This window comes from Saccopteryx leptura, chromosome 2, assembly GCF_036850995.1.
Source record: "Saccopteryx leptura isolate mSacLep1 chromosome 2, mSacLep1_pri_phased_curated, whole genome shotgun sequence".
In the NCBI taxonomy this organism is placed as follows: Eukaryota; Metazoa; Chordata; class Mammalia; order Chiroptera; family Emballonuridae; genus Saccopteryx; species Saccopteryx leptura.
The window spans coordinates 66,767,089-66,793,513 of record NC_089504.1 but is presented as its reverse complement, the minus strand read 5'-3'; the positions used below and the strand labels follow the sequence as shown (position 1 = coordinate 66,793,513).

General features: G+C 39.5%; 1 protein-coding gene across 4 annotated transcripts in view; it reads right to left on the bottom strand.

Annotated features, from left to right (window-relative positions):
- The window catches only part of KDM4C (lysine demethylase 4C), a 465,676-nt gene that overhangs the window by 27,215 nt on the left and 412,036 nt on the right, over window positions 1-26,425 (bottom strand). For all 4 annotated transcript variants that reach the window (XM_066368119.1, XM_066368120.1, XM_066368121.1 and 1 more), the window contains one exon: window positions 15,406-15,576. In XM_066368119.1, coding sequence (XP_066224216.1) covers window positions 15,406-15,576 — 171 coding nt within the window. The remainder of the gene's footprint in view (window positions 1-15,405; window positions 15,577-26,425) is intronic.

Here is a 26,425-nt window from a genome sequence, read left to right as displayed (position 1 = left end):
ATCCATTTTAAACACCCTGAAATATACAAGCAGAAGGTGGGACTGCACCTAGATGTGGGGTGCTGCAAGACTTGTACTTTTCATCTCATACCCTTCTTTCTTTTTGCACTTTAGCCAACCATGGGCATGTCGCACAATTTTGATTGTTAGATATTAGCTAATTCTTGTTATTACTCCTAACCACATATATTTGGTCAACAGACATGTCAGTGATGCTTCCCTTTACAGAAGGTATATGAATCTAAAAAATGAGGGGTGTTGAGACTCTGGAAGGTTGTATAGTCCATCTCCTTCAGAAAATGAGAGCCATTCTCAGGGCACAGAGCAGACGTCCCGCTCTTACATGGTTCATAAGGTGATGCAGGAGCCTAGGGGTGGTGGAGGCAGAGCCGCTGAAGGCAAAGGGGGAGTGAAAGTCCCAGGGGGAGCACCAAGGCTAAATGTACAGAAAACAGGGGTAGGGAAAGCTAGTCAGTAATGAGTGCTGAAGAGAGCTATGGTCTAAGGGAGCTAGGATGAACTGCATAGTGTTCAGTCATCTCAGTTTAAATGTCAGGATGGAGGGTCCATTAAGGGTAAATATGACTCATTAGCTTTGGTGGCCATATTGTCATGTGGAGGAATTACTTGGGCAAACATTCATTTTTATCAAATGGATGAGAGGTAATTGTGTGTGTGCTACAATATATCCATTTAGATATGAAAATGAAGGGCCTGGCCATACCATTTACTAAATATCACATGTCTGCTCTTACACTGTGGCATGGGGCTTTTCACTCAGCATCCCTTCAACTCTGAGACCAAAATGAAAAACCAAACGCCTATGCTTCAGGAACTAGGGGTCTTGGAATGACCCTACATGCAATTAATTACTCTAGATGAGAAAAGCAGGGAACAAAGAAATGAAGGTCAATATGGTCAAGTCTGAACATTTAAAGTCTGAATTCACAATATTGGTCCTGAAACCTTGGCTTCTTCCAGCGTTCCCTGTCTCACTAATGGGCTTCATCTTCCATTCGGCTGAGCAGGCCAGCACTCTGGGAGTATCTTTGACACCTCTTTCTTCTTCAGTCCCAAACCAGTCCATCACTAAGTCCTTTTCATTCTATCTCCTTAAATGTATTTCAGACTCTTCTACTACTATAATGGCCTCCTAACCAGCCCCCCAGCATCCACTATAGCCCACTCTCCAATTTATTTTCTCTACTACAGTCAAAGAAAATGCTCCATAACAAATGTCTTCATGTTAATTTCTGCTTAAAGACCATCAATGGCTTCCCCCTACTCTTACAGTAAAGACCCAACGCTATAACATAGTTTTCAAAACCTAACCTGGTCTGGCCTTTTCCTCCTTCTTCAGGCTCATAAATTTACCTCTTTTAGCAACCTGAGCAGCTCCTTCTTGCCAACAGCCTCTGTATGCACTGCCTGGAATACTCTCCCTCTGCCTTTTGCTTACTTAGTGCATCCTTATTTCTCACACTGATCGCTTATCTACCTAAGGCTTGTTTGTTTTTTATTACATGTTCTTACAGGATTATATTCCTATCATCCCAGGACTTATCTCAATTTGAAGTATATTTTTATTAGTGTAACTCTCATATATTACTCCTTTGCAACAAACTGTAAATTCTATGAGAGCCCAAACCATTTCAATTTTATTTCTCACCATCATATTTCCAGAATAGGTACTTACTATAAACAAAAATATTTGGTAAGGCTACTGCTTATTGAAGTAAGATACCCCTTAATGACAGAATCCACAAATCACCAGATGCAGGTAGTACCTGGATGTGGCTTATCAACAGTGTGCCCTGTGGGAGTCTTCTTCTACAAGAGGAAGGACTTCCTGGGGGAGCATCAGCCTTCTACATCAAAACAAGCCCTTCACTCTTGAAGGGAAAAAGAGAACTAGGGAGCAACACATACCCTGTTTGCATTCTCATTACCCTTCTTCGGAGGAAACATACTCTTAGAAAATGGTTAAATCTTTACCTTCCAACTTCATGCAAACAAAGAGAAAAGCAAAACACAGCACAAAACAAACAAAACCCTATAAAAACATAACTAATGGCATGGGGTAGTTTCAGCATAAATAATATAGAAAAGGGGTTTTATTAGTATTGAAATAAATCTATAACTTTAAAAATATATTAAATTTCATATACAAATCAATTAAAAATTCCTTGCCCAGGGAGGGAATAAAATACCTAGTAAGAGGAAGCAAAGCTATAGGGTCTCATATAGCCATTAGCACCCTGGTATAAGCCTTGTTGCAAGTACGTATATCCTATCTCATTATAGAATGTCACCTAATAATAATGGTGCTCCCATTCACTCACATTTTTTCAATCGTTCTTTTCAAGTTCCCATTTCAACACAGCTCAGATATTGGCTGCTTTGTTATGTGTTAATCACTACTTTTATGGTATAAATCATGTGCTAACCACTACCTTTATGGTATAAATCAGATACATTATTTTAGAAGACTCAATTTTATCTGTTATTCCCCTCAACCCAAAAAAAGTATGTCACATATAAAGGAATCATTGGGTCACATTATTCTTAATTAAAGGCTAAAAAGGGTAAATATCGAGTATGTTTTATTCAACAATAACCTATAAATAGATCCATATAACTATACTACCAGAAATACGGATAACTTAACCCCCCCCCCCATACTAAGCTATTACTAATTAATCTGTAAAAGGCATCTTTTTTAGGCACAGATCACATCACATTATTTGCAAAATCATGTATAAATCATTATTCAACACATTGTACTACTGTAACATTTAAAGGAGTTAAACATTCTTTATGTTTAATGGTCTTGAATAAGATATCTCAAGCCTAGGAGACTTGAAAACGTTAACATCCTCCATTTTACTGAAGCCAAGAAATAGGATGGTGAAGGGTAGTTGATTTACAGAAACTCACACAACCAACAAAAAGTGAGCAGGTCACAATGTCCAAGTTTTTCACCCACTTCTTAGCTGAGATCATTTCCTAAGTGTGGGAAAGATTAGAATGTGAAAGGAAAAATACACTATGCCTAATCTCTCTTCATATTTCCTTATATCATTGCTCTTCTGCCTTTACCCACATACTCTGATCTCAAAATATAATTTGTTTAGCAAAACAAAAGTCCAGATTTAATACTGGTTCTGTCTCATCGAGAAAATCAGCTAACTCTTTCAAATAAGGTATAAAAGTGAAATACTAAAATAAAGGGGGTGTCAGTTCATCACCAAGTAGACAGTATTGACTTCTACTGGATATTCTTAGCAAACAGTAATCTAAATTCACTCTATTACCAAAATAATTTAAACCCCATGGTTAAACAGGAACATAAACTCTGTTCATCTGTGAGCCCAATAGCTTCCGGGATGTGTCTCCATTGATATGCCGTATCCCAGTGTGTCCACACCTGGTAATTAGGTAGAGGTGAGAGATTTTGTAAAAGGGCTTGTGAACAGGAGCCTCCCCATTGACTAGTTGCCTCAGGAAGCTCTCAATGTTAGCTATATATTTCAGAAACTGTGTGCAGAACATTGTGCTTGCATACATTGTGCTACAAGAAGGTCAGCTGTGGAAAATTTAAGGCATTTATGAAACATACATGGTTATACAATAGTCAGGGTGACAGTATTTCATTTTGAGATCAAAATGAAGTTAGAGCAAAAAAAGATTTAAAGTTTGACACTTTGCATCACAGACAGCCAGTGTACCACTTTCATTTAAAGAGATATAGAAGGGTCAATAATGAATGCTGACATTTTGAACTATGTTGTAAAGCAACAATAACATCTGACCATATATTTATTAAAAGGAATAAGAAAATTTCATTATGTTGTATTTTCTATTAAAATTTATTTAGCCTACTTTGAGATTTAGAAATGATGTCATTAATATTGACAGTTCAGAGCTAAACATTCATAGGGGAGCCAGCTAAGGCCTCTGGAGACATTTCCCAACCATCCTACCTTCAGGCAGACACACGTACTACCAGCTACATCAATTCCAGGGGTCCCTTAGCCTTCTCTCAGAGAGTACTCATTCTCATAGCAGTGGGATCATCCATAACAACTCACTTCACCTGAACCACTGTTCTCAAATATTTTCAGGACTACAGACCTTATTCTTTAAAGGGTTCTTATATGGAAGCCAAAACCCTACAAGATGTTGGAATACAGTCCTACTCTATGAACTAAATATTCTTTACCAGGAAAGGCATGATACAATATAAACTTGGATTCAAATTTAAAATCAATTCTTGATATTGATAATGAATTTTAAAATATACTTCTCACAAAAATTAAGGGGTTTTAATATCGCTTCATATCAATTTTAAAATCTCCCCTAATTTTTGTGAGCAATGAAATATACTGCCTGACCTGTGGTGGCACAGAGGATAAAGCATTGGCCTGGAACACTGAGGTTGCTGGTTCAAAACCCTGGGCTTGCCTGGTCAAGGTACATATGGAAGTTGATGCTTCCTGCTCCTCCCCCCCTTCTCTCTCTCTCTAAAATGAATAAATTAAGTCTTAAAAATTTTTAAAAATAATAATAATTGTGTAAAATATAACTTAGAAAAACAAACTCAATACCTGAATATGTGATGGTTGTTACTAATCATTTACTCATTGTTTAATTCAACAACTATTTATTATACACTTACTATCACCAGGTTCTGTATTGAGAACTTGTTACATACTGGTATCTTAAACAGACATGGTCCTTTTTCCAAGAAGCTTGAAACTTAGTGGATGTCAAATATCAAAATGACATAAGTGCTGTGACAGACAATTTCAAGTTAAAATAGGAAACAGAGTTTAATTTCTTCCTTAAGTAAGCACTTCTTCATTAATTTCCATTACAATGCTAACAAAAAGAACCCCTCACCCCTCCTTCTTTATTTCTTTGGAAAAACAAAATATGCCCTGGTTTAAAATATAATCTTAGAAATGGTGATCTAAAATAGGTCAAAGTATTTTTTTAGATCTAAGCACATTTATCATATTTAAGATCTCATCACAGAGGGAACCACTATTTTAACTGGTATGCTCTACTTTTTCTCTAAAGATATAGAAATTATAATGTTGAGATTAAATTTTTGAAGATCTATATAATACGCATTTGCAAAAGATTCCTGATAGTAAATATAGAATAGATATGAAAATGAGCTGTCAAAATGGCTTTCTTGAAGTTCAGAATATTAAAAGAAACAATTAAAATAAGTTTTCCCCTTCTGTAGTGCAATTTTGAGAAAGTTAATAAGTCAAAGAGCAGAAAGGAACCTATCACGTGGAAGGAGCTGCACTATGATGGTTATAAATTTCCCACTTAATCCTTATCACAATTCATTAAATTAGATTGTATGGTTTTCATTGAACCTCACACCATACACAAAAATTAACTCAAAATGGATATAGTTCTAAATGCAAGACCTAAAACCATAAAACTCTAGAAGAAAACATAAGAGAAAATCTTTGTGAACTTGAGTTAGGCAAAGATTTTTTTAAGATAGGAACTAAAACTGTGATCCATAAAGGAGTTATTGATAAACTGGGTTTCATCAAAATTTATAACTTTTGCTCTTCAGATACTATTAAGAAATTGATTATACAAATCAGGAGAAAATATTTATAAATCATATATCTTACAAAGGATGCATCTACAGAATATAAAAACAAACTTGCAATTCAACTGAAAAATAACTAAAATATTTTAATAAGCTTTTCAACAAAGATGATGCAGGAATGGCTAATAAGCACTCAAAAAGCTGCTCAAAATCATTAGTTATCAGGGAAATAAAAATTAAAATCACACTGAGATACGACTACACAACCACTATAATGATATTATCCAAAGACTGATAATATCAGGCATTGGTGAGGATGCAGAGAAACTAAAACCTCATACATTATAAGCCAAACATCCTCTAACATATAACTCAGTAATTCTACTCCTAGAGATTTATCTCAGAGAAATAAAACACATGTCCACACAAAAGGCTTCAAAGCAAGTGTTCATAGCAGCACTACTCACAATAGCCCCAAACTGGAAATAATCCAATGTCTATCAAATGGTGAGTAGATAAGCAAAATATTATATTCATATAATGAAATATTAATTGGATTAAAAGAAAAAACCCCTCCCCCTCTCCTTCCTCTCTGTCTCTCTCTTCTCCTCCCGCAGCAAGGCTCCATTGGAGCTGAGATGGCCCGGGCGCTGGGGAGGCTCTGGTCACGACAGAGCGCCCCCGCGCCCCCCCCCCCCCCCCGGAGGGGCAGAGCATCGCCCCCTGGTGGGCAGAGCATCGCCCCTGGTGGGCGTGCCGGGTGGATCCCGGTCGGGCGCATACGGGAGTCTGTCTGTCTCTCCCCGTTTCCAGCTTAGGAAAAATACAAAAACAAAAAAAAATACAAATCATCCAACAATAGACTTGTACCTAAAATACATAAAGGATTCTTACAAGTCAGTAACTCAGCTCAACCCAGTGTGATATGCTTCAACATTCTGGCCCATCACAATTACTTTCAGAGATGAATAAATTCATCTCTGAACTTATTTTCAATAAACATCATTGGATATTTTTTTTGTAAAATCTTGTGGATCAGCTACTGGTGGAGGCTTTAGTAAGAAACATCAGTAATGAACAAAATAGCACAAATGGGCTGGAATAGGGCATGAATTCCCAAAGGTGAGGTGGCCCATTGACAAAAGGTGTCCCTTGGTCAACCTGACCTCTGCCGCTGCATGCATGGCTGACTTGAGAGCCATGCACGCAGGAGCTCTCTAGAGTCCCAAGTCATAGAATGTTTCTGAAAACAACTTTTTTCTTAATCTTTATTTTGCCTGCAGACACCCAGGATTACTCCTATATCTATGCTTATACACTTCTGAATACCTATGGTCCCTGGCATAATGCTGAACACAGATCAAAATGGTTGTTATCACTAGATATTTCCAAACACAGGGGAGATTTGGTTCATGGCACCTGCCACTGTTGGGTTTAACCTCTGCACTGAAAAGAGACAATGAAGTCCTGGAAATTAAAAAATTGCCTCAGGTTCAATGTCATTCTTCTGATTTTTTTAGACAGAAAATGAGATGCTATACTTGAATCCCCTTTGAAAAAATATACCAGAAACCTTTCTCCTGGGAATAAGTTCTCCAAAATAATCACCTTGGGATAATTATCAAAAGACAAGTGAGAGAAACACTGTCAAGTGAGGAAGGTATACGTTTTAAGAAAAATGTACTGAGAGCATGTCTTCAGGGCAACTAGTTAATCTCCTGCATGAAACATCAGGCAATGGCATACTTTTCTTCAGAGGATCACTAGTGCTCTATGGAAATTATCAAAATGACAGCTACAGAACCATGGTCAGTAACCTACATACAATTTATAAACCAGACAGGGAGTCCAACTCAAATAAGGGCTTCAATGTCCCATTTGTATGCCCCAGCCTTTAATGCAAAAAGCCACACAAGAATTACATAAAGAAAATAAAATCCCAGGGCCTGGTTAAGTACCCAACTTCACTAACCTGAGACAGTTCGTGAAACTCATGAGACTAGTTAGGGCCTCAGTGAAAGGCACAAGGTTTAGAGAACTGATATAACAGATAAAATCTGACCTCAATTAGAAGCCCCTGCCCAGCAGCTGTGGGTTTAGTTTTCAAACATACAACCAAACTCTGCCTCTGAATGGCCTTGAGGTTCTTTGATTATCTTTTTCTTAGTAAATTCCTAGTCAAGATATTAATAGTAATACTTTTCCCTGTGGTGGGTACATTCTTTCGATTTAAGTATCAGTTAAGTTGTGTTTAAATAGAATCTATCCACTGTAAATTATTTACAAAGGTACAGTGATGTTTTATATTGTACTGCTTTATGTTAGTACTTGTTTTCTGAAGATGTTTGAAATACATAGGAGAATTTGAACAGCTAAACTAATGTCTGATTTATTAGAATTATGCATTTAGAAAGTACTTAGAAAAATTGTGACATTTGTGAGAATCATATATATTAAATCTATAATCATATTTAAGATGTCCAAGGAATTTGATTACTTAAATGTAAAATGATTAGGATTGATCTTTCAAATTTATAATTTTATAAACACTAATCAAAGAACAAATGAGTTTGTTCTTATTTTATGTAAAACTATTGGATATATTAATGAAACAAAATTTATCAGCTGAAGTTGAAGACTTTGAAAAGTAAATTTTAAACTTAATCTTGACTAAAATCAGAGTAATAACGGGTATTCTTTTCATGTATAAAGGGCTTCCCAAGGTAAAGTGGAAATCAACAGGAATTTGGTAAAGCCTCTGCCCCATAGGCTGGCAGGTCCTCAGTAGAGAGAGAGAGTCAAATGCCACGTGGGCCATATGAATCCTCAACCAACAAAGTTTCTGGAGACTTTTCTGGCAAAGTTCCATTGATTCTAGAAAAACAACAATGAAGGCTCAGGGAGGGGAAGCAGGGTGGTTGGGGCATTAGTCTGGAGCAAACATAACAGAAGGTCTGGGACAAGGTGTGACTTCCATCAGACTTGAAAATCTAGGGCACCTCAAGCCTAAGAGCCCAGCAGGGGTCCCCAAACTTTTTACACAGGGGGCCAGTTCAGTGTCCCTCAGACCGTTGGAGGGCCGCCACATACAGTGCTCCTCTCACTGACCATCAATGAAAGAGGTGCCCCTTCCGGAAGTGCGGCGGGGGGCCGGATAAATGGCCTCAGGGGGCTGCATGCGGCCTGCGGGCCGTAGTTTGGGGACACCTGGCCCAAAGGAATCTAAAAATGCTTCCCAGGATCCCGTAGCAGAACTGCTTCTGGGAACAGCTTTTTTCTGTTTCTCAGCCCCACCTGCTTGGGTATTTTCTCTCGCCTCCACAACTTTCAGAGTCCCCTGACCTATTCGCCAAGCAGACAAAAGCAGACACAGTGACCTTGCACACACACAGGCACTGTATAACCTAACAAGTAGGAACAAAGTTCTGAGGACACACCTTCTAACCAAACTTCATCAAGACCAGAAAAGACAGCATAAATTGGATGGAGAGATAAAAGGAAAAAAAGAAAAACTTCCACAGACTGAAGTTAATATCTTAACAACAACAAAAAAAGATTTTGTGTCTACTACGTCAGGCATTTGTCTCATTTAGTCCTATTGATGATTCTAAATGGTAGAAATTATTATTCCCTTTTTAGTGGGGAAAAAACTGAGTCTCAAAAGTTGAAGCAATTCGCTTAAAAAAACAGAAAAAAATTAGCTCTAAGAACTTCAGTTTGCACCGTACAGCCCACAAAAACAACACTACACTCCTAGAATCCTGAAGAGTGTAGTTCTGATGCTCTTTTCACACTTCAATAGAGGACGAAAAATGCAGCAAGTCCTCATGGAAACTTCAGTGGTGAACTCTTACTGCCGAATTTCTAAATGGTCCTGTTTCTCTTCTCACGGGTCACTGGTGAATGTTAAGTGCTCATCCTAGAACTATCCAGATCCTGTTGCACCAACTTCTTCCCTTGAAATGAACCCTAAATTCTGATTAAGAGGAGCAGTCATCACTCTAGCACTGACACGGGCATGCTAGACGATGCCATGTTTTAGCAGAGGTTAAAAGTAGGCCCTGGAATCTCTGTGCTCATTGAATCTCTTGGGTAGGCAACTTTCATTCCCATAAAAACAGTAGGAGACAAAGAGATTCATCAGGAAGCATGTCATAATTTCATAGACTGACAGGTGGAGGCGAGTTGCAATACAGGTTTTATTACTGCCCTTGACAGCTACAGATTGCATGTGGAGTCTAACTGGGTTGATACATACATTCTGCAGGTGTACTGTTGAGAGGAAAATTTTGGGACATTTTTCTGGCTATCACAGAAATGAAGTACCTAGGTATGAAAATCAATTTCCTGGTAGTCCAAAGAATTTTTCTCCCTGCAGCTTCAAATACTCTCTCTAGTCACATAATCCCAACACAGGCATTTTAATGTTTGGCAAACTTATTTTAAAACATGGATAAGCCAGCCTGCATTAAAGGTTCTCTTTTATGGGTTTATAAAATGATTTGTAATCAGTGATTCTATAAATGAGGGAATGCAACTTTCTTTACTGAAGTGTCAGGCTCCAGAAGGGAATATATTCATGACACATAAATAGTTAGGGATGATTTAACTTGATATTCTAAATCTGATTTTCATAGTTAAAAAACTGTCATTGTGCTGTACCCTTGCAGCCGTTCTAGTTACCAAGTCCCCGCAGCTTAGAAAAGCTCATTCTTCAGTAGCCAGTAACACTGACTTCACATTGCATTTGAGGCAGAAAACCTACCCAGCGGCACTCACACCTGATAAGCACATTGTGTGGATTAGAGAGTTTTCAGACAAACAGAAGAAAAAAATCATTTTCTACTGCCAGTTTCAGATGCCATGGGTATATCGTCTAATGAAAACAAGATTTCTCTGAGGAATGTGGAATGATGCATTTAGTGTTTCCACCAAATAATTATTCTGCTACAATCTGCAAGATAATGAGACAGAAACGGGCCTGATTACATTTTTCTTATTGCCTAATGAAACTCCATATTAGAATATCAAGCCGGATCCTCATCTCCCAGAAGACAGTCTGATGTAGATGAATCTCAAAACTAGAATTGGGGGCCCTGGCCGGTTGGCTCAGTGGTAGAGCATCGGCCTGGCGTGCAGAAGTCCCAGGTTCGATTCCTGGCCAGGGCACACAGGAGAAGCGCCCATCTGCTTCTCCACCCCTCCCCCTCTCCTTCCTCTCTGTCTCTCTCTTCCCCTCCTGCTGCCGAGGCTCCACTGGAGCAAAGATGGCCCAGGTGCTGGGGATGGCTCCTCGGCCTCTGCCCCAGGCGCTAGAGTGGCTCTGGTCGCAACAGAGCGACACCCCCGAGGGGCAGAGCATCGCCCCCTGGTGGGCAGAGCCTCGCCCCCTGGTGGGCATGCTGGGTTGACCCCAGTCGGGCGCATGCGGGAGTCTGTCTGACTGTCTCTCCCCATTTCCGGTTTCAGAAAAATACAGAACCCCCCCCAAAAAAAAAACAACTAGAATTGGGACATTCACAGCACTTAAGCCACATGGACTAAAAAAGGATGGTATCAACTAATTTATATCATATCACATAGGGGAATCAATATAATTTACATGTAAATATATTTATAATTACTTAATTATACTCATCAATATATAAAACATAACTTCAAATTCCCCTATCTCAAACTAAAGTCTAGGTGACATATTACAAAGTCATTTAATCATGTGGCTTTCATTAATTTCAGTGAGAAACACAGATCCCCCAAACAATCCTTGGTAAACCTCTAAATTTTAAAAGTTTGTCTTAAAATATCATGACCTCTTCTTACAAACTGATTAAAACAATGTAGTCATTGTTTTACGGAAAAAAAATTACACTCTGCCATAGATTCAGAGCTTGTGGTAGCACAAGGTAAAGAGTCTTCTAAAATGCCTCAGGATAATATATTTGTGATGGTTTGTTTTATTTAATTGGGCCACAGAGTACCCAGATATCGGTCAAATATTATTCTGGGTGAGTCTGTGAGGGTGGTTTAGATGAGTTTAGTATTTGAATTGATAAAATGAGTAAAGCAGATTACCCTCCCCAATGTCAGTGGGCCTCACCCAATGAATTGCAGATCTGAATAGAACAAAAAAGGTGACCTCCCACATCCCTCTAAAAAGGAATTCCTCCTGGCTGACTGCCTTTGAACTGGGCTCATCTTTTTCCTGCCTTAGATTCTAAACGAAACATGGGCTCTTCCTAGGTCTCTGGCCTATGAACCTTCAGACAATAACCATACAATCAACTCTCTTGGTTCTTAGCCCTTCAGCCTCAGACCAGAACTACACCACTGCCTTGCCCAATGCAGATCTTCAGACCTGTCAGCTTCCATAACCACATGAGCCAATAAATCTCTCTCTCTCTCTCTCTCTCTCTCTCTCTCTCTCACACACACACACACACACACACACACACACACACTTTTAATATATTTACGATATTAAATACATATAAATACACCCTATTGGTCTGTTTCTCTGGAAAACTCTGACCGATGAAATATTATAAGGAAAAAAACTTGCCCTACAGAGCCACCAAAGAGGTCCTAGAGACGTATCACTCAGCATCAAGATAACAAAGAGTAAGAAGCCACAGAAGCCAACAAAAGGCAATGCTTATGAAAAAGTATGTGAGATCTGAAAATACAACGTGATGGAAACATTCTTACTGGGTGTAAGAGCCCTGAAACCAGTAACCAAAAATGTGAGAGATGGGAAGGGGTGGGGTGGGGTATCAAGGGAGGAAGGATTGGGTGAAACAGAGAAGACCTGCTCGCAGATGACTATAATATTTTTTCCCTGAAGAAATGACCATTCACACAAATTCAGGTGGGTCCCCGCTCCAATCTGTGCCCCTCACGCCACTGCAGTGCTGTCTTCCCTCTAAGGCGAGGGCTCTGACCACACACATGTACACGTATACACCCTTCAAACCTTTACCAAATATATTAAGTAAAGCTAATCAAGCTGTAAAGAATTTTGATTTTCCATTCTTGTTGATTTCAATGGTGCTTCCAAACAATCTTATAAATTTTAGAGCCAGTGTTATTCTCACAACACCCACATACACTGGAAACTAAACTTCCCTGGGTTCACAGAGAGTGGGAACAAAAGGCATCAAAGACTTGAGGAATTTCAAAAAGCTTCCAGGATCACACTCTTTTCCAATGTTCAAGTTAAAGACATTCCAGAAAAGCTTAAAGCAGACTGGGTGTACGGAGGCTTGTAAGTGAAAGGAAATGTAGGATTCATTAACACTAGCAAGGACAAGGACCTAGCCATTTGCTCAGGTTTGAGGGTCAGTGCTCAGAAGACTTTTATCACATTTTCACCATGCTCTTCACCAAAGTATTCTCTCTTTTGCTGGCTCAGCATTCCAGATTGCACAAAAGAAGGCTTACTCTGGAATAAGCGTGTAGCCTAGACAAGGCTGGTGAAAGTCAAGGGCCTCGGTCTCTCGTATATTTTATGGCCTTGCAAATTCTGTCTCCTCCTGTTTTCTTTTTCTTTTTCTTTTTCTTTTTTTTGAGGTGGGGAGATAGTGAGACAGACTCCAGCATGCGCCCCAACCCAGATCCACCTGATGACAACCCTCATCTGAGGCTGATGTTTGAATCAATCAAGCTATCCTCAGCAGCCAGGGATAACACTCGAAACAATAGAGCCACTGGCTATGGGAGGAGAAGAGGGAGAAAAGGCGGAGAGAGTGGGGATAGAGAAGCAGATGGTTGCTTCTCCTGTGTGCCCTGACCAGGAATTGAACCTGGGACGTCCATATACTGGGCTGACACTCTATCCACTTAACCAACCAACCAGGGCTTCGCCTATTTTAAATGTCCTTTCTTCTCAGGGTTAAGAACGAAGCTCTAAAGCCAGACTCTGAAATTGAATACTCTTTCATCTGATACTTATGAGTTATATATGACCTTGGGAATGTGATTTACCTCTCTGTGCCTCAGTTTCCTCAGAAGCAAGTGTGAAAAATGGTAGTACCTAGCACATAAGGCTGTGAGGAAGAAATACCGCAAGTTCATACACATTCGGTTCTGAAGCAGCCCTGGCACGTGGCACATGTCAGTAAGTGCAGCCTGACCAACCCTGTGGAGTCTCTTTGTGTGTGTGTGTGTATGTGACAGAGACAGGGATAGACAGGGACAGACAGACAGGAAGGAGAGAGATGAGAAGCATCAATTCTTCATTGCAGCACCTTAGTTGTACATTGATTGCTTTCTCATAAGAGCCTTGATTGGGGGGCTACAGCAGACTGAGTGACCCCTTCCTTGCTCAAGCCAGTGACCTTGGGCTCAGGCTGGTGAGCCCGCACTCAACCCAGATGAGCCTGCGCTCAAGCTGGTGACCTCAGGGTTTCAAATGTGGGTCTTCCGCGTCCCAGTCCGACGCTGTATCCACTGCGCCACTGCCTGGTCAGGCCACTGTGGAGTCTATTACTTATTCTTCTTCACCCAACATGTGGAGAGTTGCATCTGGTTTATTCATAGCATTGATAACACTTACAAAAAGCATCCATTTACCAGCCTGTCTGCCCCCTAGACTGAACAGGAATCACACCTGCTCTTATCTTATTTTTGCTAGTACCCGTATGATGCTTGGCAGGTAGGTTTCTCAGTGACTGTGAACTGCATGCTTAAAGGGACAGCCTATTCTAACAAGAGCATGTTTTACCTAAGGGCTCGGTTTATGAATGGTGATGGCAACGCAGCAAAGTGACACTCCAGTTAGAATTTTGCAAAGAATCACAACTCACCCTTTTGGTGTATGATCAAGTCCTGGCATTGTTAATTTGTCTAAATTCATTTGCTTTAAAATCTTTCAAATAAGGTCATTTTTGTTTACAAACTTGTGTCTCTTAACAGCATAGAGAAGTAAGCATAACAAAGCTAAATCAATGTTTCTTTAGCCCCAGGAGACCAAAGTTATAGAAATATTTATGAGCAATCTCAATTATACATAACATAATTATTACTATTAAGGAGTCATTAAGAAATGTCTAAGTACAAAGAGTAAAGCATCAATAGACCTAGAACAGGGCAGAAGTTATGACTACACTATTGAGGCCTGGCTCCCCAATTGATACTTCCCTTAAACACATAAGGGAACAAGATGACCACTACACTAACCCTGATCCCAGCTATTTGATTGATCTCAGTTACAAAACTCTTTTGTGGAAAGCGTTCTTTTTGTGAAACATCCTGCTAAAAATAAGTTCCTAAAACACATCAACTAGTTCCTCTAAATAATCCCCAAGGGTTCACTGAGGGAACAGAGGAGGGAGACAGACAGTAGACGGAGGAACATAAACATATACCATTCCAGAACAGTTAAGAAACTCAATAAAAATCACAGCCTTTTTTCTGTGTGATTTTTGTTACCCACATATGAAACATCCATAGATGTCTGTCAGATCACAGATGTCACTGTCAGATTAATAAAAGCCATATTCATCAGTTGAGCATAAAGAAGTAATTAAGGTATTCAGATAGAATTATAATAGAAAAGAATAGGTGAACTCGCATTTTATGTTTGCTGGCCACATACATTTCTCATTTAATTAAAAAAATTTGGGAAAATGAGTATAAGTTTACCTGGCTACCATTAAGAATGATGAAAGCTAAGGAACCTCCTAGAAAACAATATTCTTTGTGGAGGGAAAACAGCACACCTGGATGAAATAGTAAGTGAAATGAGTTACTCCAAAAGATTCCAGAAAGGTACAGCCATTTTAGTCACACAAAAAGTTAACTAGGGAACAGGCACCCTAGGAACTTACCACAATATCCTCAGGAAACGTGTCTCTGCTGAAGGAGCCATCATCAAACATGACTTCATAGAAGGTCTGTGATGTCACAGCGATCACTCTGCAGCTATAATACCGAGTGTTCCGATGCTTCGTGATGACGGTCTGCCCCACGAAGATGCCCTTCTCACCAGTCTTGAACTTCTAAAGAGGGGTGGAGAGAGAAGAGAGAAAAGAAAGAGGAGAAAGAGAAGAGGAAAGGACAGAAAATAAAAGAAATATTTATTTAAAAATCAATCACTGACTTAGTAATAATATAGTTTTTTTTTTTTTAATTTTTTAAACTTTTTATTGGGGAATACTTCCAGACTTAAACCCAGACTGAAAAGTTGCATTAATTTGAATGGTACAAAAACACCAATATACTCTTGACCCTTTACCCAGATTCAGCGATTGTTCTCTATTGCTACTAATGTTTTACTATTTCCTTTATTTTCATATTATGTCTCTATTTTATTTATGTGTATATTTAAGTATATATAAAATTATGTGTGTGTGTGTGTGTGTGTTAGCCTCTCTCCACCAACCATTTGAGCTTAACTTTTATTGCTGAATATATCAGTGTGGGTTTTCTAAGAAGAAGGATTTTCCTTTATGTAACCATAGTTTTTATAACAGTTATAGTTACTAACTTTAGGAAACTTAATATTGACACAATCCTCTACAATGCATATTCCAATGTTGTCAACTGAGCTGATAATGACCTTTAGGGCTCCCCTTACTCCAGTCCATGCTCTTAAGTACAGGATCCAGTCTAGGGTCAGTTGCCACATCTCTTTAGCCTCCTTTAGTCTGGAACATTTCCACAGCTGTTCTTCGTCTTTTATGATTGTGATACTTTTGAAGGATACACTTCTCCCTTCCCCTGCTTTCTAAATAGAGCATTTGTCTGCTATTTCCTCATGATTAGATCCAGGCTGTACATTCTGGGCCAGGACACCACGTAGGTGATGCTGTGTTCTCAGGATATCACATTTGGAGACACATTATGTTTGTCTGCCTCTCAATGGCGATGTGAATTATGATCCTGGTCAATATACGGTCCAATTTCTCCACTTCATAATTATCCTTTTTCCCCTGACAACTAATAAGCAATCTGTGAAAGAAATTTTAACATCATGCAAATATTCTGTTCTGACACACTTCTGCTTGGGGTTAGTATCCATTGATGAGCCTTGCCCGACCCAGCCTTTACTACGGTGGTGCTGAGGTACTGATTTGTCCTGCTCTCACACTCCCTCCCTCTGCAGTTGCTAGCTGTTGGGGTTAGTATTGATGAGCCTTGCCCGACCCAGCCTTTACTACGGCGGTGCTGAGGTACTGATTTGTCCTGCTCTCACACTCCCTCCCTCTGCAGTTACTAGCTGTTGGGGTTAGTATTGATGAGCCTTGCCGGACCCAGCCTTTACTACGGTGGTGCTGAGGTACTGATTTGTCCTGCTCTCACACTCCCTCCCTCTGCAGTTACTAGCTGTTGGGGTTAGTATCCATTGATGAGCCTTGCCCGACCCAGCCTTTACTACGGCGGTGCTGAGGTACTGATTTGTCCTGCTCTCACACTCCCTCCCTCTGCAGTTACTAGATGGCATTTGTCATTTCTTAAGCAAAGGAGCCTATTCTCCCCAGATGTATCCACCCATCCATTATCAGTGTGAAGTTAATAAGTCCTCCTCCACAATTGTTTATAATTAATACCATAGTTATTTCTGTGCTCTGATTATCCCAGATTTGGTCAACTAAGCCTCCTCAAACTGTTTCCTGTGCCCCTTTAGACTTTTTATAAAGCAGTTTCTTAGTTCCTGGCCTAACAAGATGTTGGCATTCCCCTGGGGAATGTGGCTTCCTTTAGAGAAGAGTGATATTAGAGACAAACATGCAGGTGCTTAGATGTGCTTATTATTAATTATTACAGAAGTCTCTTTGCTTCTTGACCCTTCCAGAAGACAGAGTAAGGAAATATATGCACATATGCACACATATACACACATGCACACACATGCATGAATACATATGCATATATGTTAGAGGTCTTAAGTTCACAGTGAAATCCCTACTCATCCCCACAAGGTTCTTTGTCACCTCCCCCCATCTGTATGTATGTGTCCCTTATTTCTCAGTGAGAATCCTGGCTTTAAGAACATAAACCCCTTTACTCATGTGGTCAATCTTAGAATACACCCAGCTACTTTGTGAAAGCCTATGAGAGAGCTGAACTAATAGCTTTAGAGTATAAAAATTAAAGCAACCCAAAAGACACATCATTTCATTTTAAAATTAAACATTAATGATAAAGTTCCATTATCAGCTCATGCTGGTAACAGCTGGATAGTCATGGTGGGCCACAGTGCTTCCCTAAGGACACAGCCCTGAATTATAGACTCCACTCCTCTTTCTCTTTTAAGTTTTACTCTTCTTTTTCCACACAAATCTGTAGCCTTGCAGAACAGCAGAGCCAGGTCTCAGGGTACACACACCATGCTATGGAAGCAGAAGATTTCAGGATTATGGCTTTCAAAAATGCCTGGCAGAGCTCATAGTAAATATTCTAGAAGTGTGAGTTTGTTGTATTTTGAGGGGTTTTATTTATTTTGTTTTTCAGGATAGGCTGTTGCTGCCTTTTCAAGTATTCCTACAAACCCACATGGAAAGTCGGCTCTCAAGCTCTGGGTCCCCTTTACTTCCCAACTCCGAGTCTCATTTGTGGACCTGATTCACTCGCCACAAGCTCTGACCCATTAGAGAGGCCCTGCATCAAGCACTTGGGAAGGTCCAGGCCCTTTGATAAATTGGCCCTGGAAGGCACAGTCTCATTGTCCCCAAGACACAAACATTATTTTGAAATGCCCCCTATACCTACAGAAAAAGCCAGGATTCATTAAATCTCAGTATTTTCCATCAGGAGTATTTAGAACACCACTGGGTTATAGTGTCATCATTCCTAATCTCAGTTCTAATAAGAGGCTTTACTTATTCTTTTCCCTAAATTTCAGAAAAGGCTAAACCACCTTTTAGAGGACAAATAAAGTACTATGTTTGATCATTTCCTTCTAGAAACTACTGAACACACGCCCAGTGAAGCATTAATTCACCAATTTCTTCAATAGTCCCATGTCGCTAGCCAGTGGGCACAAAACACCCTGGTGCTGGGGACTCAAATATACAAGAATCACTAAAACTTGATTCCTGTTCCTCAGGACAGGCCACGCAGGTAAGTGCCACAAAGTCATCTCACAGGTGGCATGACAGAGGCTAATGGGACATATTCTAGCATGTCATCTAGAGCAGTGGTCCCCAACCTTTTTTGGGCCACGGACCAGTTTAATGTCAGAAAATATTTTCACGGACCAGCCTTTAGGGTAGGACAGATAAATGCACAAAATAAAATTATGCGACTGGCATAAAAACTGTGGTATTTTTAAACATAATTGTTGAACTTACGAGACAAGCGTCAAGGGTGAGTCTTAGATGGATGTAACAGAGGGAATCTGGTCATTTTTAAAAAATAATACATCGTTCAGACTTAAATATAAATAAAACAGAAATAATGTAAGTTATTTATTCTTTCTCTGCGGACCAGTACCAAATGGCCCACAGACCGATACCGGTCCGCGGCCCGGGGTTGGGGATCACTGATCTAGAGCATGACTTCGTATTCATGCACGGAATTAGGGAGGAGGAAAATGGAGCAAGCAGAGTGATGAGCATGAACAAAGGCCCAGAGGCCAGAAACAGCCTGTTCTGTTCTAGAAACTGCAGGGAGTCCTGCTGCTGTGAGAGGGGAGGAGAGAGGAGGCAGTAGAGAGGAGGACAGTTCTCATGTCATCCTAAGGAATCTCGACATTATCCTGTGACCCTAAGGAAGCCACTGAAAGTTTTGGGTGCAGTAGAAAAATGATCCATGTGTGTATGACTACAGGTAAAGATGGTGCTGGTGGAGCTTACTGCAACAGTCCAGGGAAGAGAGGAGGGCCTGCAGTAAGGAAGGAAGGACAAAGATGCTCATGATTTGGACAAGGGGCAACTTCCAGCAAACATGTTCCTAACGGTCACTTACAGAGTGAGCTCGGCCATCTGGTTCCTCACCTGCCTAACAAAATAAAAGGATATTTTATTCCTTAACATCATTCCCCAATGACATTTGGGTAGGTTGGAGAATTTTTCTGTGCCTTTAGGTGTAGTTAAGGGTGTTAACATTTCACCAAAGGAAAACAGAAAGAAGTCTGTAGTGATTTGAATGTACTATGCTCGAAGTAGGAACCTTTAACAGATAGGCCATAGTATAAATATGTTACACATGCCACAATAATTACCTAGTTTCCTATTTCATTTCTCCACCTGGCTAACCTTTTGAAGTAAGAGAACAATATAGATGCAATAATCCATGGGACGTAGTCAGGGCATATTTGTCTTTTAATTCATGGCATCCAGCAGGGTATGTACAACACTGTTGCTGAATAATGAGTGAATGACTAAATGAATGAATCCATGAAGAAAAAAAATGAATGAACTATGAGGATGGGTACAAACACATTTTCAAATGGGAGAGAATTAATCCAATTCATTCATTGTTCAGAAAATTGAAAAGAAAAACAGAAGAAAGTTTCAGGAAAACACTCCTCCTTCTTGGGGTGGGGAGGCATGTATGTGGGTGGGAAAGGAATGAAAAAAGGTTTACAGTGAAAATTGCAGGGAGTAGAACGTGGTAACAGTAGTTAAGGAAAAGAAAAGTGATACGAACTTGACAGAAAAAAGGTGACACCAGACCACAACCATTTTCTTCCCGCTTAGGACATGAAATTTATGCAAATTGACTGGTTGGAAAGATAGCCAGCACACAAATTAAATATACAGACTCCATCTAAACCAAAATTTTCATAAACTTCAAGCATGACCATTTCATGGGAAGTACTAAACAAAACAGATTTTTTCATAATGCTATTTTGATAGCTTTTCTGATTTATTGTTGCAAGAAAAATTTATTGATAAGCATATCCCATAACTGATTATACATCCTCAAAAATATTTTCTGTCAGAAAAGCCTAAGAATCTATTGGTATTAAAAATGTCATTTCTGATCAGAGAAGACAAGAGATTATGCAAGGGGGCTCCATCAGATTAAATAAATGGCTATGGTATTTTGAAGATTAGTGTGAGGTTAAGGTTGTGAAAGTCAAATTTTCTTTAACATGCACTAAGCAGATATAAAGTGTTGTTTTTTAACACAACTTCTTTCAAAGAATAGTTAAGATCAGTTTGAGATGCAGAGGATATAAAAAAAAAAAACTATTAAGAAAATATCCTAGAAATTCCATAAAAGCCTCAAAGAATTCCTGGGAAACAATAGCACATCTAGAATTTCCAACACGAATCTGTATACATGAGATTTAAATATTCCCCAATAACTCTGTGAGATAGTTGTTATTTTCATTTAATAGAAGAAGTAACTAAGGTACAAAGTCAAGTCACTTTTCCAAGGTCTCAGAGCTGGTTAGAGGCTGAAGTGGGGCCCAGGAACAGGTGTCCTCCCATTGTCATCTGCTAGGAGAGTAAATGCGGAAAGAAACCAGAGGAGAAATAAAACAAAAAGCAGGAAATGAGACCGATGGAATTCAAGCAGTTGCCTAAAGAACTTACATTTCCTCTTGCTTTCTTTTAAAACTATGATCTATTGAGTACCTATCTCTTCTGTTCTACATAACTTTTGAGGAATTTCTCACATAAAAATTCATTTACTCTCTCTAGTAACTCACATCACTAAAATAGCAACTGGGATTTGGAGCCTCTCTGGTGATGAAAAATGCAGAAATAATTGCACATGATCTCCATTTTCATATATGCATACACAACATACACACACTACAATAAGTTACAAAAATGCCCACCAACCTTTATTCCTCCTTTTTCCCACATCCTTTGAAATTTGACTTTGCAACCCTTCTCATCAAGAGCTAGAGTTTACTTCCCCACCATTCAAATCTGGGCTAGCCAAAGGACTACAACAGAGGCAATAGTATGGTATTTCAAAGCCTTTTGCTCAAGAGGCCTGGTACACACTTCTGTTGTCTCTCCAGGGGCCCTAGACTCTGTCATGTGGATAAACTCAAGTTACTCTGCTAGCATATGAGAGATCACATTGACAGAGCTGAGGCCCTAGGCATGTAAGAGAATCCAGCCAAGAAAAAACAAACTGTTCTGCAGCTAACCACAGATGAATGAGGCAACCATCCTGGAACAGAACAACCATCCAGCTGAGCCCAACCTAAAACAGAATCACCAGCAAAGAGTTGTCATTGTTTTAAACCATTAAATGTTGTGATGGTTTGTCACATACACAGATAACAGGTAAAATAAATACTAAGAAAAATGTACTAAACTGTTAACAATGCATTATATAACTCTAGGTAATAGAATTGTATTTATTTGATTCTTTATGTATTTATACTTTTCTATATTTTTCATTATGTATTACTTCAACAATTATTGAAAACACTAAATGTAAAATACAACAATCCTTGCAAGTTTCTAATTCTTCAAATAACAACAAATCCATAGTAAGATCTACTGTATTTTTCACTCCATAAGACACACTTTTCCCCCCAAAAGTGGAGGGGAAGAAGCTCATGCATTTTATGGAGCAAAAAATACAGTATTTTATTAAAAATTTTAACACACCATTTTGTTCAGAATATTTTTTTTTCTTATTTTCCCCCTTAAAACATTAGGAGTGTCTTGGGGAGAGACAAGATGCCTATGGAGTAGGCGGATGTACCAACTTCCACCTCCCAGAATGAAAGTGGATTACAACTTAATTTTAAGAACCATCATCTGGAAAAACCAACTTTGGACTAAACTAAGAGGGCTCTTCAACCAAAGAACACTGAAGAAGTCACACTGAGACTGGTAGGAAAAGCAGAAACATGGAGAGGGCTGCCCAGCTCCCCAGAGCGAACGGCAGCCCGGAGAGACTCACGCTGTGGGAATTGAGTTTAGCAGAGAGGGGAGGGCCCTGAGCTCCAGGAACAGAGTCCCAGCCTGCAGCCCCAGAGCCTAGAAGAAGCACATGGACAGTATTTAGCTGGAAACAAGTCAGAATACTGTTTGTGAGAAAGAGACTGATTTCTCAAACTCAGGATTCTTCTTAAAGGGACCATGCAGAAAACCTCTCTCACAACCACTTACCCAGGGCTCCAGGGCACGGGGAGAGAGGAGAGGACCAGAGCAGCAGGAAGAGAGTGTAATCTAGGAGGCACAGAGAGAAACACTTTGAGAGACAGCCACCCTAACCCCTGGGAAGAGTCACTCCAAAAATCTGAAGTGAATATTTCCCCTAGAAACAGCAATACCAGCAAAGGGAAGCAGGACACCAGCCAAACAAGCTCTCCTGTGGTACTTAGAGCAGAGTTGCTTAGAAGGAGGGAATTTTCGGGACTACAGTACTGAGTCTTAGGATCTGAGCTGCAGCACCCCCACCCACACAGCTGAGGGCATGCCCGAGGGTGGGGGGGGCTGCAGGATGCGGAAGCATGGTTCTATTAGCAAGGGCAGAAGCCAGCTGGCCACAACTGAGGCCCAGGTGTGAGCTTGGTCTTGCCTGGCTGGGGAAAAGGGGGCGCGCGAAAGTGGTCAAGCCAAGGTGCGGGCTGCCTGCAATCCAGCCTTTGGGGGAAGGGCAGGAACCCCAAAAGGGGAGGAAACCTGCCCTTGAACAAGGGCGCAGAAGCACAGCCTCACCCCGCCTGCTGAACCAAAGCTTGTGGCAGGCTCCTCCCATGAGGGTATAGTGAAAGCCCAGAACAGGCGGAGTCCAGCGACTGAGCGTGGGCATGCAGCCCTGCCTGGCCCATGGAGCCAAGGCTTGCAGCCATACCATGAGCGGGCTCTTCCTGCAGGGCAGGGCAAAAGCCCGGAATCAGGCGGAGACCTGCAATTGAGCAAAGGTGCTCACCCGTGCCCTCAGGGCCGAGCATAACACCAAGGCTGAGGCCACCTAGGTTTATTCACCCGAGCACTTGATCACAGCCCCTCCTGTGAAGGAGATGTGGAAACAACAGCAACAAACCCAGTGGGAAGGCACCGGCAACGCCCATACCTGAACGCCCGAGGGAGCAGCAGCTGAGGAGGTGACGGGCCTGCAGACAGAACATACTTAGGGAACAGAGGCCATACCCAGTAGACTCCAGTGGCCAAAAACTTCTTTTACACAGAGAAAATGTGAAGGCAGAGAAATACAACACAAATGAATCAAGAAAAATCCCCCCAAAAGAATCTGACTGAGTCAGATATAACCAAATTACCAGATGCAGAGTTTAAAATAATGATTGCTAGGATGCTCAAAGATCTTAGAAGAACAATAAATGGTCATTACAAACACCTAAATAAAGAGATAGCAAATATAAAAAAGGACATTGAAATAATAAAAAAAGAATCAGTCAGAAATCACAAATACAATATCAGAAATGAAGAACACAATGGAAGGAATTAAAAGCAGGTTGGATGAAGCTGAGAACTGAATCGAGTTAGAGGACAAGATAAATGAAGGTACAGAAACAGAGCAGAAAAAAGAAAAGAGACTCAAAAAATCTGAGGAAACTCTAAGAGAGCTCTGTAACAACATGAAGAGAAATAACATCCGCATCATAGGGGTTCCTGAAGAAGAAGAGAAAGAACAAGGGATGGAAACTTTGTTCATACACATCATAGCTGAAAATTTCCCTAAATTAAGGCAGGAAAACATCTCACAAGTACAAGAAGCACAGAGAACTTCACTAAAGAAAATCCCAAAGAAATCTACACCAAAACACATCATAATTAAAATACCAAAGCTAAGTGATAAAGAGAAAATATTAAAAGCTGCTAGAAAAAAAAGGCTATCACCTACAAAGGAGCCCCCATAAGGATGACTTCCGACTTCTCAACAGAAACACTTGAGGCCAGAAGGGAATGGCAAGAAATATTCAAAGTAATGCAGAACAAGAACCTACAACCAAGACTACTTTATCCAGCAAGGCTATCATTTAAAATTGAAGGAGAAATAAAAAGCTTCCCAGACAAAAAAAAAACTCAAGGAATTCACTACAACCAAACCAATGCTGCAAGAAATGCTAAGGGGCCTGTTGTAAACAGATCAAAGGAGAAAAAGAATATAGCAAAAGAGGAATACAGTTTTAAAGAATAAAATGGCAATAAACAACTACATATCAATAATAACCTTAAATGTAAATGGATTAAATGATCTGATCAAAAGACATAGGGTAGCAGCGTGGATAATAAACAGGACCCATACATATGCTGTCTACAACAGACACACCTTAAAACAAAAGATGCACATAAACTGAAGATAAAAGGATGGAAAAAATATTTCACACAAATGGAAATGAAAAAAAAGGCTGGGGTAGCAATACTTATATCAGACAAAATGGACTTTAAAACAAAGGCTATATAGAAAGAGATAAAGAAGGTCACCACATAATGATAAAGGAAGCAATCCAACAGGAAGATATAACCATTATAAATATCTATGCACCTAATAAAGGAGCACTTAAATATATAAAGCAGACTTTGATGGATATAAAGGGCGAGATCAACAGCAATACTATAATAGTAGGGGATGTCAATACCCCACTAACATCACTAGATATTTTCTCAAGAAAGAAAATTAACAAAGAAACAGCAAACTTAAAGGACATACTAGATCAACTCGATTTAATAGATATCTTCAGAACCTTTCACCCTAAAGCAGCAGAATATACATTCTTTTCAAGTGCTCATGGTACATTCTCTAGGATAGACCACATAATAGGGCACAAAAGCAATCTCCACAAATTAAGAAGATTGAAATCATATCAAGCACTTTCTCTGATCACAATGGCATGAAACTAGAAATCAACCACAACAGAAAAACTGAAAAATACTCAAAACTTGGAAACTAAATAGCATGTTATTAAAAAAAACAGATAGGTTAACAATGAGATCAAAGAAGAAATAAAAAAAATCCTAGAAATGAACGATAACGAGCATACATCAACTCAAAATTTATGGGACACAGCAAAAGCAGTCCTGAGAGGGAAATTCACAGCACTACAGGCATACCTTTAGAAGCTAGAAAAGCTTAAATAAACAACTTGACCCTGCATCTAAAAGAACTAGAAAAAAAATAGCAAGTAAAGCCGAGTGGTAGTAGAAGGAAGAAAATAATAAAGATCAGAGCAGAAATAAATGACATAGAAGCTAAAGAAGCAATACAGAGGATCAATGAAACCAGGAGCTGGTTCTTTGAAAAGATCTATGAACCTTTAACCAGACTCACCAAGAAAAAAAGAGAGAGGACTCAAATAAATAAAATTAGAAATGAGAGTGGAGAAATAACAACTGACACAACAGAAATACAAAATATTGTAAGAAAATACTATGAAGAAGTGTATGCCAAAAAAACTAGACAACCTAGATGAAATGGACAAATTTCTTGAAACATATACTCTTCTAAAAATTAATCTGGAAGAATCAGAAAACCTAAACAGACCGATTACAACAAATGAGATAGAAACAGTTATCAAAACATTCCCAAAAAAGAAAAATTCTGGGCCTGATGGCTTCACAAGTGAATTCTACCAAATATTCAAAAAAGAACTAACTCCTATCCTTCTCAAGCTATTTCAAAAAATTCAAGAGGAAGGAAGACTTCCAAGCTCCTTTTATGAGGCGAGCATAATTCTGATTTCAAAACCAGACAAAGACAACACAAAGAAAAAATATTATAGGCCAATATCCCTGATGAATTTAGATGCTAAAATTCTCAACAAAATATTAGCAAACTGGATTCCAGCAATATTTGAAAAAAATCATACACCATGATCAAGTGGGATTTATTCATGGGAGGCAAGGCTGGTACAATATTCGCAAATCAACCAATGTGATTCATCACATAAACAAAAGGAAGGAGAAAAACCACATGATAACTTCAATAGATGCAGAAAAAGCATTTGATAAAAGCAGC